At 41.5% G+C, this 16,123-nt stretch overlaps 1 protein-coding gene across 2 annotated transcripts in view; it reads right to left on the bottom strand.

Annotated features, from left to right (window-relative positions):
- Positions 1-16,123, bottom strand: part of PSMF1 (proteasome inhibitor subunit 1) — a 1,027,177-nt gene that overhangs the window by 159,816 nt on the left and 851,238 nt on the right. The window contains exon 6 of one of the 2 annotated variants that reach the window (XM_044090428.1): positions 14,674-14,734. The exons of the other annotated variant lie outside the window; for it this stretch is intronic. Within the exon in view, the coding sequence (XP_043946363.1) occupies positions 14,674-14,734 (61 nt within the window). The remainder of the gene's footprint in view (positions 1-14,673; positions 14,735-16,123) is intronic. 2 annotated transcript variants of the gene reach the window in all.

Below are 16,123 nucleotides of genomic sequence, written 5' to 3'. Positions count from 1 at the left end.
CTGAAAAGCTGCGTTTTAGGTGGAATTAGCGTTTCAGGGAAATAACAAGCAAACAAACAACAAGCATACAAACAAAGCTAGATTCAGCAGGCCTGGATCTAGTCTATGCTACAGCAAACAAGGTGTACCAATTTCAGTAAGAAGCAGTTCAAATATGCAGGCACTATAAGCCTTTAACCAGAAATTCCCAACTCAGAAGGGCAGAGTCCAGCCTCTCCTCCCACAAGAGTGCAGACCACAAACCCTCTTAATGTAAAATAACTGGCCTGAAGCCCAAGTGCTTAAACCAGAATTAATACACTTTTAGAATAACAGACACTAAGTCCTCAATCAGCAGTTCCCAACTTAGAAGTGAAAGAGGATTTAAGATGGTGGACAGATTTGGGTAGGAACTGGAGGAGTTTTGTCTTTTTTGGGTTAAGTATAAGATGGTGGTAATCTAGCCAAGTTTCAGTGAGGTTAAAGGAGGTTTGAGTAAGTGAAAGCAGATCAGATGGATTTGTCAGCAATTGTGATGATGGTGGAGTAGTCCGTGTGTGTGTGGAGCTGGTTAGTAAATATGTTAAAAAGAAGGGGTCAAAAATGCAGCCTTGTGGGACACCCATTTTTACAGGGAGAAAGGACTGAAAGCCATTTGACTTATTGCTGTCTGTTAGTGAGGTAGCTGGTAAACCAGGAAATAGTTGTGGGGAAGAGTTAGTTTCTAAAAGAGGATGGAGTGGGAGACAGTGCCAAAGGCTTTGGAGAGATCTGAGAAAAGGCAGAAGACTAAATTATTATTGTCTCTGGCTAGGGAGATGGAGTTTGTACAGGAGATGAGAGTGGTAACGGTGCTGTGGTGGGGATGAAAACCATGCTACGTAGGGGTGATGAGGTTTTCTAGCATCAGATAAGACATGACTTGTTTATGGACACAGTGCGCCAGAATTTTGGAGAGTGGAGAGAGTATGTCAATTGGGTGGCAATTAGAGAGTTCTACAGAGTTCCCGCCTTTTTTGGATAGGTATGATGTGAAATTTCTTTCCAAAGAGTTGGGACGGTGGATTTGTGGATTGAGGAATTAATGAGGATGGATACTGGGTATGCAATGGAGTTGGCAGCTGTCTTCAGGAAGAGTGAAGGTAGGTTGTCAGCTGATGGGGAGCAGGGCTTAAGTTTGGAAAGAAACTTTTTAATGTAGCTAGTGGGAATGGGACTTGGTGAGAATGGGGAGTTTTGTTGTGGGTGTGGTAAAAATTGGAAGAGTTGGTAAGTAGGCATGAGTTCGAATATGGCATAGATACAGATAAAGTAAATATTGAAATTAGAAGCAGTTTCTTAGGGTGAGTTATTAGGGCAGGGGTTAGGTGTAGAGGGGTTTCCGGGGTGGAGAATTTGGTTGACTGTATGCCAGAATTTTGGGGGATTTCTAGGTTGTGTGGTTACGGCTGTGTGGTAGAAGTTTCTTTTACTGATGTTTATGTGCTTTTTGGCCAGGATACGGAGTTCTCTATATTTTTGGTAGTGTACTAGAGATTTGTTTTTTGCCAGAGTTTCCAAGTGGAACCTGTTTTGCAAGACAGACTGGGTCATCTTGGTGAGTCAGGGTGAGCAGTGTGATTTGACTCTAACAGTTCTGGGAGGAGCTAGGGAGTTCAGAGTGTGTAAGAAGATAGAGTTGAATTGGTCAACGGCATCATCAAGAGAGAGGTCAGAGAGAAAGGACTAGTTGATAGCGAAGAGATTGTTATTGAAAGTCTCAGGGTTGAAACTGGTTAACTTTTGGGATTCTTTAAACTTATGGGGTCTATTGAGGAGGGGACGGAATCTTAGGACGCATATTGGAAAGTGACCACTGATAGCATCCGGCAGAGATTTGGGGTTGTGACAGAGGTTAGGATGAAAGACAAGAATCCAGTCCAGGATGGAGCTGCAGTTTGTGGGTTTATGAAGAAAAGTGGAAGAGGAGATAAGCTGAGTACAGCCATATAGGTTTATGCTGGCGGAAGAGGAGTCAGAGCTACGGGCAAGCCAGTTAATATTAATGTAACCTAATATGATAGCCTTACTGGTAATAGTGTCAGCCATCCAGTGTAGGATCTGTTCTAGTAAGGGTCTGTTGTCTCCAGGTGGTATACAGATGGCAGCTATAGTTATAGTCTTGTGGTTATTGACCTTACAATTAACAATGATGAGTTATGCTGGGAAAAAAGAGGGGAGGGTTGGTTAGGGGTGATAAGGTAATAAGGTCAGAGTACATAATGGCAATGCCTCCACCTTTTTTTTGTGTGTCCTGTTGAGGCGTATGATGTTATAGCCGGGGGGAGAAATTCATTGCCTGTGTTTTTAGCCAAGTTTCAGAGACAGATTATCTTAGGGGAGTATTGAGATATCCAAGAGTGGAATTCAGCTGAGTATACTGTAGATGTTGATGGAGTAAAAGGAGAGCTGTTTGAGATGAGGGCTTAGTAATTGCTGGGATGTTTCAGTAGAGCTGCTGGGAGTAGGGGAGATGTTGTGGGGGCCTGGATTAGGGTGAATGTCTTCTGAGAGATGAAAGGTGTTACTAAAGTGGAGTATGAGTGATGAATTGGGGTGAAGAGTGAGGAATGTTGGTTTGTTTTTATGATGTACAGTGGTTTTTTGAAGGAATATGATTTTGCGGAGGGTGTGTTCACTACAGGAAAAGAGGGTGGGCGATATGGGAGAGGAGTAGTATGTAAAGGTACCTGTTAACTAAGGATGTAGGGGAGGTGGGATGAAGTTTAAGTTGTGTGATAAGAAGTGAGGTAGGATAGGATGAGAACTAGAAATAATGCTTGGTGAAGGAGAAGCATGGTGATGGGTTAGGAGTAAAAGGGTGAAGGTGTTGTGTAAGTGACAGGAGGAAGAATGAGAAGTAGTAAATGGGGGGATGCAGTTAAAGAATGTGTGTGGGAGGTGTGAAATAGCGTGACTGATGGAGGAAGGGGCTGAGGGAGGACAGGTAGAGTCTGTTTGGTGAAAGCTAATGGTTAAGGGAGTGGAAGATGGATGTGGTAAATCTGGATAGCTATAAAGGAAATTGATGCAGAGGTGGGTGGGAATGGGGGTAGGGTAGAGGAGCGGAGTAAGCCAGAGTGTAAGAACGGTGAATGGAGTGGCCGGGTCTTGACTCTTTACAAGAAAAACAATCAGTGAAGCCCAGAGGGTTAAGTTTAGTGATTGTAAGTATGATAGCAAAGGCAGAGAAGAGAAGTTTGCAGATTAGCAGTGGGGAAGACTGAGATGAGGAGATAGGAGAATAGGTACAGGGAAGCCTATGAAGTAAAGCAGTTACAGATATGGGTGACCTAAGGTTACAGAGGAATGTTAAGAACTAGGAAGACAGGGAGAAGGGGACAGTGTGGAGGCAGGAGTAGAGAGAAATATAGTGCAGTCAGCAGACATCAGTAATGAACGGGACACTTGCCTTGTTATTAACAACTGGTGCAGAGTAACCTGGGTTAACATACAAGTTAGAGAGGTTAATTGTTGCTGGGAGGGCTGTTTTGGCAAGGTGATTTCAGATGATCAGGTGTCTGAATAGGATGCTAGAGCACTTGAAGTGCAGACAGATTGACCAGGGTTTCAACATTTTCAGTTACCATTGTCACTGTGCATTACACTATTGGCTGTGTTCTAAGAGGGGAGATAAGAAGAGAGAGTAAGATTTTGAGAGGGGAAACAACAGAAGGATCTGCATTAGGATTCTTAAAGATGAACTTGTGGAACTGAGGAATCCTGTATAATTTGTCAGATTTCCTGCAGGCTGGAAGATGGCTACCAGGAGAACTGCTGACTGCATTAAAGACATCTTACAAGGCCACGAAAGCTGGGGGAATAGCCACTAGTTTCTGAGAATTTACCTGTAATAACTCATAACATATTTGCTGGGTCTAAGAAATTTTCTTTTATTCCCACTTAAATAACGCCTTCATTTTGCTAATAGTTTCAGAAAAGAATACTTTTTACACTGGGAAAGCAGAAGCCATTTTCTTCTGACTCAGATTCTCAATTTTCCTAGGATAAACCTCTGAGACATAATCCAAGCCCACCTCCTACACATCAAAGTCCAAATCAGAGGATCTAAAGCTGAGGGGGGTCTTTTTGACTATGTGGAAGACCACAACTGTAGGGACTAAAAGGCTTCAAATACGTCGTTGTCAAAAGAAAACCATTCTTCACTGGTACTTCACATACTAACATGCAGGAGGTTTAAGACTCATATAGGCACACATTCGTGTATAAATGAATGTATGTCTGTGGATGTACATATATATGTGTGTGTACTGGTGTGTATGCATATTTTATATATATATATATGTGTGTGTGTGTGTGTGTGTGTGTGTTTTTATATATATATATATATATATATATAAATGTGAAGTACATTAGCATTCTTTGAAATAACTAACAACTGAGTCAGACCTCACTGTTGAATCAGTGACTGCCCACCATTGACTAAAAAACACTACTCACACCCAACTGGAAAAACATTCCCTTTCTAAGAGTTTACTTTTGTGATGGATAAACCAAAAACAAGCTGTCTGGAAAATGTATAACTAAAGCACTTGACTGTACTTACACATATGACAAACAATGCATCTACAAAAAAACTGTCAATGCACCTAAGAAAAATCCTGCATTAAAACAGAACACCACAGCCACCATTCTAAAAGCATCACACAGGGGGTGGGGCTTTGCTCCATACTACCCTAACTTATATACAGTAGGGCTTTGCATAACTGCGGTCAAAGGAAAACACCACACAATGCGCCACACACACTGCTGTGTGACTGAAATACTCATATAATCACTAAACAGTGTGGACAAGAGCTTGTGACACCTAAAACACCTGTCGAGAGCCATGCACGCAACATGGCAACCATATATGTGTGTGACAGACAAGGATATAAACATATACATATAATAAATGAAAACATACAATGTAGCAATCTAAATTCCTGTCATAACTCAATAACAATGACATTGCAGCACACTTCTTATTCTTTTAAACTACTTCGTTTAGTACATTTTCCAAGACATTCTTCAAAGTATTTAAGCCTGAACATGTCTAAACAATTGGAAGTTATATACTTACCATAAAACTTGGCATCTGTGTTGTCCATTTTCATTCTTCCTCATGAATGGGTCTAGGATCTGATCTTCAGATCCAACTTGGTCGCATATACAAGACTTCAGATCCAAATCTCAAGCTCTTCCCTCTACCCATAATGCACTATTCCATCCCCAACTCCTCAGACTGACTTTGTTGCCTTACTGTCCAGTGTGTTATACAGACAGAATAGACACAAGAAAAGACTGAGGCTCAAACCAGGAACATGAGGGTTCCAAAAAAAATCATCCAAAGATCCTTCTAGAAAAGACAGGGTCGGGAGATGGCTGGGAGGGAAGGTGAGGAAGAATGAAAATGGAGAGATGCCAAGTTATGGTAAGTACATAAGTTCTAAATCTGATGTTGTCATCGTCATTCTTCCTCACAAATGGGTCAGAGTAAACAGCTACGTATCTCTCGGGAGGCCCTCCAGGAAGGACATGCCAGAGCCCTGTTGAACAAAAGGAAGATCTGCTTCTAGAGGGAATGTCTAATTTGTAATGTGTAACAAAGGTATGAGTCTTGGACCAAATGGCTGCAGAGCAGATATAGTCAATGGAAGTTCTACAGCCATGGATCAAGTCAAATGAGCTATAGGCGGGTAAGGCAATTACAAACCTTTTTTAGAATAAATCAATGAAATACAATCAGTAATCCATTTGGCTAGAGTCATTTTGGAAACTGCTTGACCCAAATGATTAGGGAAAAAGGATACAAACAGCTGATCAGAATTCCTGCACTGGTCTACTCTGAAATGCTAAAAACATAACTGTCTGCAGACATCAAGAAGGTGAAACATATATTCGCCTTTGTTAGTAAAATTCGGAAAGAAAACTGGTAACTGAATGGACTAGTTGATGTTAGTCTCTGTAGCCACTTGAGGCAGAAAAGACGGCTGGGTCTGTAGGGACACCCTGACACACAATACATTGCTATTAAACTTCAAATGGCTGCCATTTCCAACATCCACGCAGAAAACAAGTCATTCTTTCTGGAAGTACGATCCTTAGAAAAGGGTAGGAGCAAATTGCATAGGAAAGAAAAAGGGGGGTTTATACGATAAAGCTTGGAGCTCAGAAATTCTTTTAGCTGAAGTTATAGCTACTAGAAAAATAATTTTCTAAGAAAGAAACTTCATATCACACTTGTCTAGCGGTTCAAAGGGTTTCTTAGTTAATCTCTGAAGGACCTTCGTCAGATCCCAAGGAGGGGAGGAATCCTTTATTGGAGGTCTGAGGAGGAAAACTTTGTTCATGAAAACTTTACATAACCTGGAAGATACCAGAAAGAATGACTTTTTTTTCTGCGTGGAAGTTGGAAATGGCAGCCATTTGAAATTTAATAGCAGAAAAGCTAGCCCCTTCCTGAAAAAGGGTAGTGAGAAAAAGAATGGCCGAAATAGGTGCCAAAAAGGGGGTCAATATTTTGTTTGGAAGCCCATATAGAGAACCTTTTCCATTTGCTTCTGTAGACTTTCTTGATGGAGGCCTTCCGGAAGGCTAATGTAATGTCTCAAACTGGGGAAGTGAGCATGGACAGTCTGACTACTACTGGAAATGGAGAAATCATGTGGACAGCTTGAGGGCGTGGAGATTGGGATGTTGGACTCTTGATGGATGAGATAGGGGATCCTGAGTGGGTTCCAGTATCCATGGAGGATATTTTGAGTGAGATCAGAAGAAGGGGAAACCTTACCTGATGAGGCCAGAAGGGGGGCAATGAGGATAACTGAGCTCTTCAGCCTGCTTGCTTTATTTAAGAACTTCAGAATCAGAGGAAGAGGGGGGATAAGCATAGATGAGACCCTGCAGCCAACTGTGAAATCAGAACATCCCTCGATGACTCCTCTGGAAGGGGGATCAGAGCGAAGTACTTGCTGCACTTGTTGAAGAGAGAGGCAAAAAGGTCGCAGCAAGGCTGGCCCCAGTGACTGAAGATCACAGTCATTACTGTTTGACTGAGGGACCACTCATAAGGAATCAGAATTGACCTGTTGAGTCTGTCTGCCAGTGCGGTGGCTTTCCCGGTATGTGCATTGCAATAAGAAAGCGGTCTGAAGAGGCCACCCACTCACAGACTATCATGGTCTCTCTGCACAATGGGTAGGAATGGGATCCTCCTTGTTTGTTGATGTACCAGACTACCGACATGTTGTCTGTGTTAATTGCAATGATCCTTAAAGAGAGAATGCCCTGAAAGGCTTGCAACATTAGGAGGACTGCTCTCATCTCTAAGACACTGATGTGCAACTTGGTTTCCGAGGGGCCCCATGTGCCTTGGACCATCTTTCCCATGAAATGCCCCCCACCCCAGTTGGGAAGCGTCTGTGGCAATTGTAACTACTGGGGGAGGAAGAGTGAATGGCCTGCCCAGAAAGAGGTTGTCTGACTGGATCCACCAGCAAACATGATGTTGCAAACTGGAATTAATTTTATGGGAAATGATAGAGGCTGGTAAAGAATGGACCACTGAACCACCACTGTCCACTGAAGGATTCGCATAAAAAAATCTGGCTAGAGGAACTAGAAGAATGATAGCTGACAGTGACTCAACAGCTTGTAACACTAGTTTTGCTGGAGGGGATGGATGAGACATTAAGTCCCTTACCCAATTTCTCAAAGACGTGATGCAGGGAAGAGGTAATGATGCCATTTGAGTCGTAATATCCAGCTGAGATCCTATAAATTGCAGTTGAGTTCTTATAAATTCCAGAGTCTTACAGGAGTCAGCTTTGATTTGGCAAGGTTTACTGTAATGCCTAGGGAGTTGGAGATCTGAAGCACATAATCTCTTTGTAGAAGCTGATGCCTGGTTGGAGTGGTGAGAAGCCAATCAACCAGCTAGGGAAACACCTGGAATCCTTTGAGTCTCAAGTGAGCTGCTAGGACTGTCATGCATTTGAACACCCTGGGGGATGTCATGAACCAAATGACAGTGTTCTGAATTGGTAGTGACTGGCCCCCAGCTGAAAGCGCAGGCGTCTCCTGGACACCCTGTCTATTTTGATGTGACAGTATGCGTCCTGGAGATGTAGACAACATATCCAATTGCCTTGTGTAGAAGAGGAAGGATGGACTGAACCGTAACCATTCAGAACTTTGACTTTTTTACATACTGATTAAAATTTATCTCGGGTCCCCCGTTTTCTTTGGCACTAAAGAGAAGTGTCAGTAAGTTCAGAATCCTACCTGTTTGGGTGGGACCTCCTGGATGACTCTCTTTTTGTAGCAGCTTTTGAATTTCTTGGGCCGCATACTCCCTCTTACTGGGTGGAATGTCAGGGAGTTTCTTCCTTTGGACAGGAAGTGGAATGGAAAGGGTATGTAGTAACCTCTGGATATGATTTGTAGCACCCGCATATTTTTTTGTGATATTTGGCCAAGTATTCAAGTGCAAGGAAAAATGACCCCCGACTACCTCCAGAGATCGACAATTGGACAACGCTTCAGGAGCGCTGACAGGGTCTATCAGAGAAGGAGTCTCTGAAGCCCTAGTTTTGCAGACCCTGTCTGCCTCTGGGGCGACATCTGCCACTGAAACCTAATCCTCTGCCTCTGGAGGAAGTACCTCCACGCAAGTCCTGAACAGGTCCTTAAGATTTCTGAAACCACATTTGCTTACCACCTTGTTGGTTCCTAGAGAATGACCGCTGAGGGGCAGAAAACTTGATTCCAGTGGCAGACAGGGTATTTCCCTCCTGCTTGCTGCGGGTGAGCATGTCTTTCACTGATGGTCCAAACAAGGTGGAGCCATCAAAGGGAGCATTAACAAAAGACATCTTGAAGGGCTCCACAAAGTCACATAGGCATGTCTCCTAATGGCTATGCTTGAACCGGCTGCTGTATGGGAGATCAGCCTCATCAACAAATTGGCAATAGATGAAAAAGTAGCCATCTGGGGGGGAATCCTTCTTGAGATCCTCCACAGACATGGATTCAGTGAGAGAGTTTGAAAACTCCTTGATCTAATCTCTCTGTGAGTGAGTGAGTAAAATGTGCCGGATAATTTAACAACTTCAGTGCGAATGTGGCTGATGCGTAAATGCGCTTTCCAAATCTGTCCATCACTCCGGACTCCCTGTTTGGTGGATGGACAGATGAGCTTTGCTGAACTAGCTTCTTCTTAGTGGCTGCTGCCACAACTATGCCATCAACAGGGGCACCGTTGCTCTAGTGAGGTTTGTTTGAAGGAGGAGCTAAGAATTTATCCGGGCTCTTAGGGATGGGCTTGACAATATCTGGTACCTTCCAAGCCTGACAGGAAACTAGATTAATAAGTTCATCTGTGTGTGTGTGTCTGGGGGGGAGGGGGGTTGGTCACCCAAAATATAGATGGGCCATTCCCAAAAGCCTCCAGGAACACTGATGCCTCAGAAGAATCAGATGGAGAAGCTTGGGAAGACCAGTTGACCTTCTGTTCAAGGATTTCCAGGATGTTCTCAAAGGAGACATCGTTAGGCAGTGACTAGGGGGAATCCTTCTCCCTCATTAAAATCGGTGTCTTCCATGACAGACTCCATAGGGGAGTCTATGTGCCTCCATTTGTATGTTTTCTTCTGAGGTACCTCTTCCATGGGGTGTTCTAGGGAGGTGTTGGAAGAAGGGAGGGATCTCAGGGGAATGAGTGTAAAGGCTTCCAGGAACTGGCTGACTTTGAGGAGCAGGAATGATGGGCTCAGCGCTCTGACCCGAAGAGGGGTGAGAGGTAGGATCTGAGATATGAGAGGATGGCTGACAGACTCAGGGATACCTCCCTTCCTCTAAGCCCAGGCAGCAGAGGAGGAGAGGTCGGGGCAAACCATGGATCCGAGACCTCTAGAGAGAATCAGACGAGCTGTCAAGAGCTGATGCACCAAAGGGAGGGATGGATTCGACAATGTAGGAGCCAAACCCAACCCCTCGGACTCGGCACCAACCTCCCGGATTGAAGACCTGCTTTGTTCCAACTGTATCGGAGCATGGCTGGTCAGGGAAACTACCGGAGTCGACGAAGGGAGCTTTTCTCAGATCAGACCCCAATTCCACAGGTCTTACTGCAGCAAGAGACAATGTTGGTTGGGCAGGTGCACATGTGGATCCAAGAGGGAATGGAGTTGCCAGGACGCCCATCTAGATTCTGAGCCCTAAGAAATATCTGCATCATCCTGCCCATATATGCCTCTGTCAGGCCCTCTGAAGACCTGGATGAAGCTGAGGATGCAGGCCTACACTGTTTCTTTGGGGTTTGAAACAGGCAGGGTGGCAAAGCTGGAGAAACTGGCTTTAATACAAACTCCAGAGACCGGATCCTAGCTGTCAGATCTGATGGTCTGGGATCAGAGGAGGATAAGGGAGAGCTGGTGAGAGTAATTATGGCTGCCAGATCCAATGAGGCCTGTGGATCTGCGATAGAAGCCGTGGTCTTCAGATCCGAAGCTTGCTGCGTTTCTCAGGATGCTCCGACAAGGCCCTCAGAGACTTCTGGAGGGCTCTTTTCTTGGAATCTGTGGAGCCTTGAGAAGTTTTAGAGGGGGGTTGAGCACCAGAAGTAGAAGAAGCTGGAACCAAGTCTTTGAGAATGAGTTTATTGTGCCGATTGGAAAGGGCCCTGGGGTTAAATGTGGAGCATATCACAAAAGTGGATCTGAGATGATTGGGCCTCAGGCAGTAGATACACTTCTTGTGGGCATCAGAATTTGGGATGTTATGCCCACAAGAAGTGCATTTCTTAAAGTTGGCGGGTTTCTCAGACATAATTATAACTATAACTACTAGAAAAAGCTGTATGAAGAACAGAGCAACTTTAAAGATTAAAGATGCATGAGCTACATACTATAGATAACCCACTCTCTCACACTAAAGAAGTTATACAAAGGAGGATAATCGAACACACAATTTTTTTTATATGTAGTAGTTTAATCTATAAAAGTTAAAAAGATATGGAATAAGTGCCAAAAGGGCACGAGAGGCAGGAATAATGGTAGGGAGACAGGAAAAATTGAACCCTAGTGCCAACGCCCATCTAAAGGCAACAAGAGAGAGGAGGACAGAAAGAAACAGGTATTATATTTAAATAGTAAAAACTATTGAAGGTTAACAAGAAAATACTAAGAAAAGTAGCTCTCACTGCTCGAGATCCAGAATTGTGTCTTGTAGCAATGGCGGCAAATGAGATCTATGGAGTTGGGGATGGACTAGTGTACTATGGGTAGAGGAAGGAGCTTGACATTTGGATCCAAAGTCTTGTATATGTGTCTGAGTCGGATTGGATAAGAGACCCACTTGTGGGGAAGAAGGTAAAGGACATCAGGCCATGTTGTCACGTACAGAGTACCCCCTCTCCACATCTCTAAAATAGGAAATTAGTATTGAGAACAGCTTTCTCAAACTTTGTGTGTGGAACACAGAAGTATTTATGGAAACACTTTTGGCAAAAATCCTAAACTATCTAAACTGTGTGGTATCACTTAGTAACTGACTCATCAAGTAGTTGCTTCTACATCTTTTGCCAACACTGTACTCCAATCTTGCTTTACTTTATCATGATCCAGGGCCCACAACGTTCTTCTTGCTTTACTTGACCAAGTGCTTTTCTATGGGACACTCGCCCACTGTTTTCAATAATACAGCCGCCCCTAAAGGAGTACAACACCTATTAGGTCTATTAAGCCTAAATGTCTCACATTCTCACTCAACCCGTCAAATTCCATTTAAAAAAGGCTGCTCAAAAGACTGCTGAATCTAAATCCAATTACTCCAATGAAGGCTAAATCTTAGCTGCTCTTAAAAAAGGTTTGTTTTACTACTTCCAAGTCTATCTATTCCTCCAGTATTCCTGTGTTATCTACAATAGGCAATACAAACATTAAACAGGGGTTAGCAATATCTTTACACAAAGCAGTGCACAAACTCTCCATTTTCTTTTTATTTATGTAAGACAGATGCACTCTTTGCACAGCTTCATAATATAACTAGGAAAAAGGAGCATTAAGGCTTTCCAACTCATTTGAAGTAATCTATTTCATGACACTGTAATCATACCTCCATCCTGCATCTTGCTTTTATCTGCCTTCAAAACGTCTGCTGGGACATCCACTGGAAACACTTGAAACGCATATTCAAGAGGTGAAAAATTATATACGGAAGACTGAATATGCACTTAAATATATAATTCAACTCCCTGATGTAACTTGCATCATATAATTTTCTACAGTGGATATAAAACGTGTACACACCTGTTAAAATGCCAGGTTTGTGTGATATAAAAAAATGAGACCACAATAAATCATTTCAAAACTTTTCCCACCTTTAATGTGACCTATAACCTGTACAATTCAAATGAAAAACAAATCTGTTAGAGGAAAAATATAAAAAATAAAAAATGTACAATAAGCTGGTTGCATAAGTGTACACACCCTTACACTAATACTTTGTTGAAGCACCTTTTGATTTAATTACAGCATTCAGTCTTCTTGGGTAGGAGTCTATCAGCATGGCACATCTTGACTTGGCAATATTTGCCCACTCTTCCTTGCAAACGTGCTCCAAATCTGTAAGATTACAAGGGCATCTCTTGTGCACAGCCCTGTTCAGGTCACCCCACAGATTTTCTATTAGATTTAGGTCTGGGCTCTGGCTGGGCGATTCCAAAACTTTAATTTTCTTCTGGTGAAGCCATTCTTTTGTTGATTTGGATGTATGCTTGGGGTCACTGTCAGGTTGAAAGTTGAAATTCTTCATCTTCAGCTTTCTAGCAGACAACTGAAGGTTTTGGGCCAAGTGACTGGTATTTGGAACTGTTCATAATTCCCTCCAACTTGACTAAAGCCCCAGTTCCAGCAGAAGAAAAGCAACTCCAAAGCATGATACTGCCACCACCATGCTTCACCGTGGGGATGGTGTTCTTTTGGTGATTAAAGTGTTGTTTTTGTGCCAAACGTACCTTCTAGAATTGTGGCCTGAAAGTTCAACTTTGGTCTCATCAGACCATAACACATTTTCCCACATGTTTTTGGGAGACTTGATGTACTGTTTTTCAAATTTTAGCTAGGCCTGGATGTTCTTTTGTGTAAGAAAAGACTTCCGTCTTGCAACCCTACCCCATAGCCCAGACATATGGAGAATACGGGAGATTGTTGTCACATGTAGCACACAATCAGTACTTGACAGAAATTCCTGCAGCTCCTTCCAGTTTTCTTCTTGTCTTTTCATCAGTTTTGGAAGGACGTCCAGTTCTTTGCAACGTCACTGTTGCCCCATATTTTCTCCATTTTTTGATGACTGTCTTCACTGTGTTCCATGGTATATCCAATGCTGTGGAAATTTTTTTGTACCCTTCTCCTGAATGATACCTTTCAACAATGAGATCCCTGTGATGCTTTGTAAGTTCTCTGCAAACCATGTCTTTTGCTGTAGCAGGCAACTAAGTAAATGTCAGGAAAATCCTACTAGGACAGCTGAACTTTATTTGAGGTTAATCAGAGTCTGTTTAATTGATGGCAGGTGTGCACCCAAGAAGACTAAATGCTGTAATTAAATCAAAAGGTGTTTCAACAAAGTATTAGTTTAAGTGTGTGCACACTTATGCAACCAGCTTACTGTATGTTTTTTATTTTTTATATTTTTCCCCTAACAGATTTCTTTGTTTTTCAATTGAACTGGACAGGTTATAGGTCACACTAAAGGTGGGAAAAGCTTTGAAATGATTTATTGTGGTCTCATTTTTTTTTATATCACACAAACTTGGCATTTCAACAGGGGTGTGCACACTTTTTATATCCACTGTATATATAAAAATGACTCAATCTTTACTTTAGTCATGCATCTTACTGATTCTTTTAGGCTATTTCCTAGCCAAATCCCTGAAGATCTGATGTGTTGCCTGTCATAACTTGGAAGGACTAAACTTCATTCTGTCAAATGATGTATGTTTTCTTCGCAGAACAAAGGACAATTAAGTGTTCTTTTTAGTAACGATGCAGCTGTATACAGACCCACGGAACTATTTTCACACACATTCCTTTCTATCAAAAGCAGAATCAGCACATGATGGAATTGAATTTTCTGCTGTGTCACATAAAAGCTTGGTTTAACAGAAAGGAAAAAAAAAAACTAATCTCCATGGACCACTGAACCTGAAGTGATTTTCTTTTTCTTTCATGATGAAACTACTGTTAGCATTTGGAAAACCTAAACTGCAGAAAAAGCATAATCAGGAATTCTACATTTTCCTTTTTATTTAGGATTAGGCACTGTCCGCTGGAGTGGAGTTCAATGGCTATTGTAAGAAAATTATAAAAACATTTTTTTTTTTTATTTTTAGCACAAAAGAATTCAGTGTGGAATATTCAATCGACATTTTGAGGGAATGTTATTAAAGATGCTGTCTAAAGGTATGAAATTACCTTTTTTTTGGTATAAAAAATGGTTGGCATGCATCACGTGAACACTTTTTTATACAAAAACCAAAAGTCGTTCTGCAACCATGCATTAAACAAACAACTGTTTCCGAATGCAATTTTTTGTCACACAGTTAATTTAACAGTTTGGCAATTACATCACAAATTTACAATTACTTACCTAAACTAATCCAGCAGTATTGGAGTTGGAACCCAGATTGACGTAATCGCTCCCTGCCCGCCTAAGAATATTAATGCCATAAACACACCTTATTACATTTAGTCTTCCATGTTCAGAAGCAATATTTAAAAACTTAATAATTTAAGGCATCAAAAAGCACTTGTCTTCTCATACACAAATGTTTGCAAGCATAAAGATGCATCAAACTCTTTTTTGTTTGAAAAGAAAAGCAAACCACATGCTTTTAAACACAATCTTTAACTCGCTCTCTGACATACAAGTGGAGGAAACTAGGAAATAACCTGCACAGGAAACCAGTAGATGCCACTAATATGTTGCTCTACAACAGCTGCCACTTACAGTATGCCAAACAATGTCCAAAGAGCTATGTTTCTTAGGGATTTTTTAAAAATTCAGTGAGACAGTATGCTCTGGAAACCATGACAGTGTAATGTGATAGGCTACTAAATACAAGAAACCCAGATAATGAAGAAAAAAAAAACTAGATAATGATGCTGAAAATAGGGAAGTCATTCCACGTTTAGCACAAAAACAAACAAAAAAATGTTGTGAAGAGAAAGTAAAAAAAGGGAGATTTGTTTATACAGTACAACAGAAAATGTGATCAGGCGAAAATGGGGTGCACTGTGTAGTAACAGCACAACAGCTAACATTTTTGTGAGTGCCCACAGTTAAAAACTAACGGAATGGTTTAATAACAACTATCATTTAAAACATACTAATGCTAATAAGAGAACAATTAATGAAGGTACACATGTATATAAAAGCTGTAGTAAGTATGTAACTAATTAAACCAAACTGCTGTGCTTACACATCTAGAAACACAGATTAAGGGGAAAAGGAGATTGTAGGACGATATTTTTGATTTACACTGTGACATGTAAATGTAAAAGAGTTTATGAAAGGAAAACTGAAAAAATGCTGCATGAAACAGTTATGGAACATAATGTCTGAAGAAAGGTGATGAAGGAAATGCTTTATAAAGTCTGTAAGGAATATGAAAGTGTTCATTTTTAGGTCAGATGTTTCATACATTTACATATACGTATATATAAAGTACAGAGTGGGGTGATGATCTTAAAAATCAAGTGTTACAAGCAGAAAGCTTGTGGCACTTGCAGCTTGATGTCTGTCGAAGCTTAAGTTTCACTGATAACATTTGTATTACATCTAGTCTGAGGCAGTTTTCTTTCTTTTACTTCTGTATTGACTGGCTGATGTTGCAGGGAAGCTTTAAAGTGTGTGCTATGTGTATTTTAATTTTTTTTGAGTCCGATAAATGCTTAATTTGAAAATGTTTTCTCAATAAAGTGCTATTTTAGTCTAGTGGCATGGAATTATCCTTGTTTACTGTTTGGATTTTTTTCATTTTACTGTTTAACTGTCAGACTTCAACCAAAACTAATGGAGACTGGTCTCGTTTGGATAC

Source organism: Protopterus annectens, chromosome 12.part0, assembly GCF_019279795.1.
Source record: "Protopterus annectens isolate FY-2018-M chromosome 12.part0, PAN1.0, whole genome shotgun sequence".
In the NCBI taxonomy this organism is placed as follows: domain Eukaryota; kingdom Metazoa; phylum Chordata; order Ceratodontiformes; family Protopteridae; genus Protopterus; species Protopterus annectens.
The sequence above is the reverse complement of the archived record's forward strand: the minus strand, read 5'-3'. Positions and strand labels throughout refer to the sequence as shown.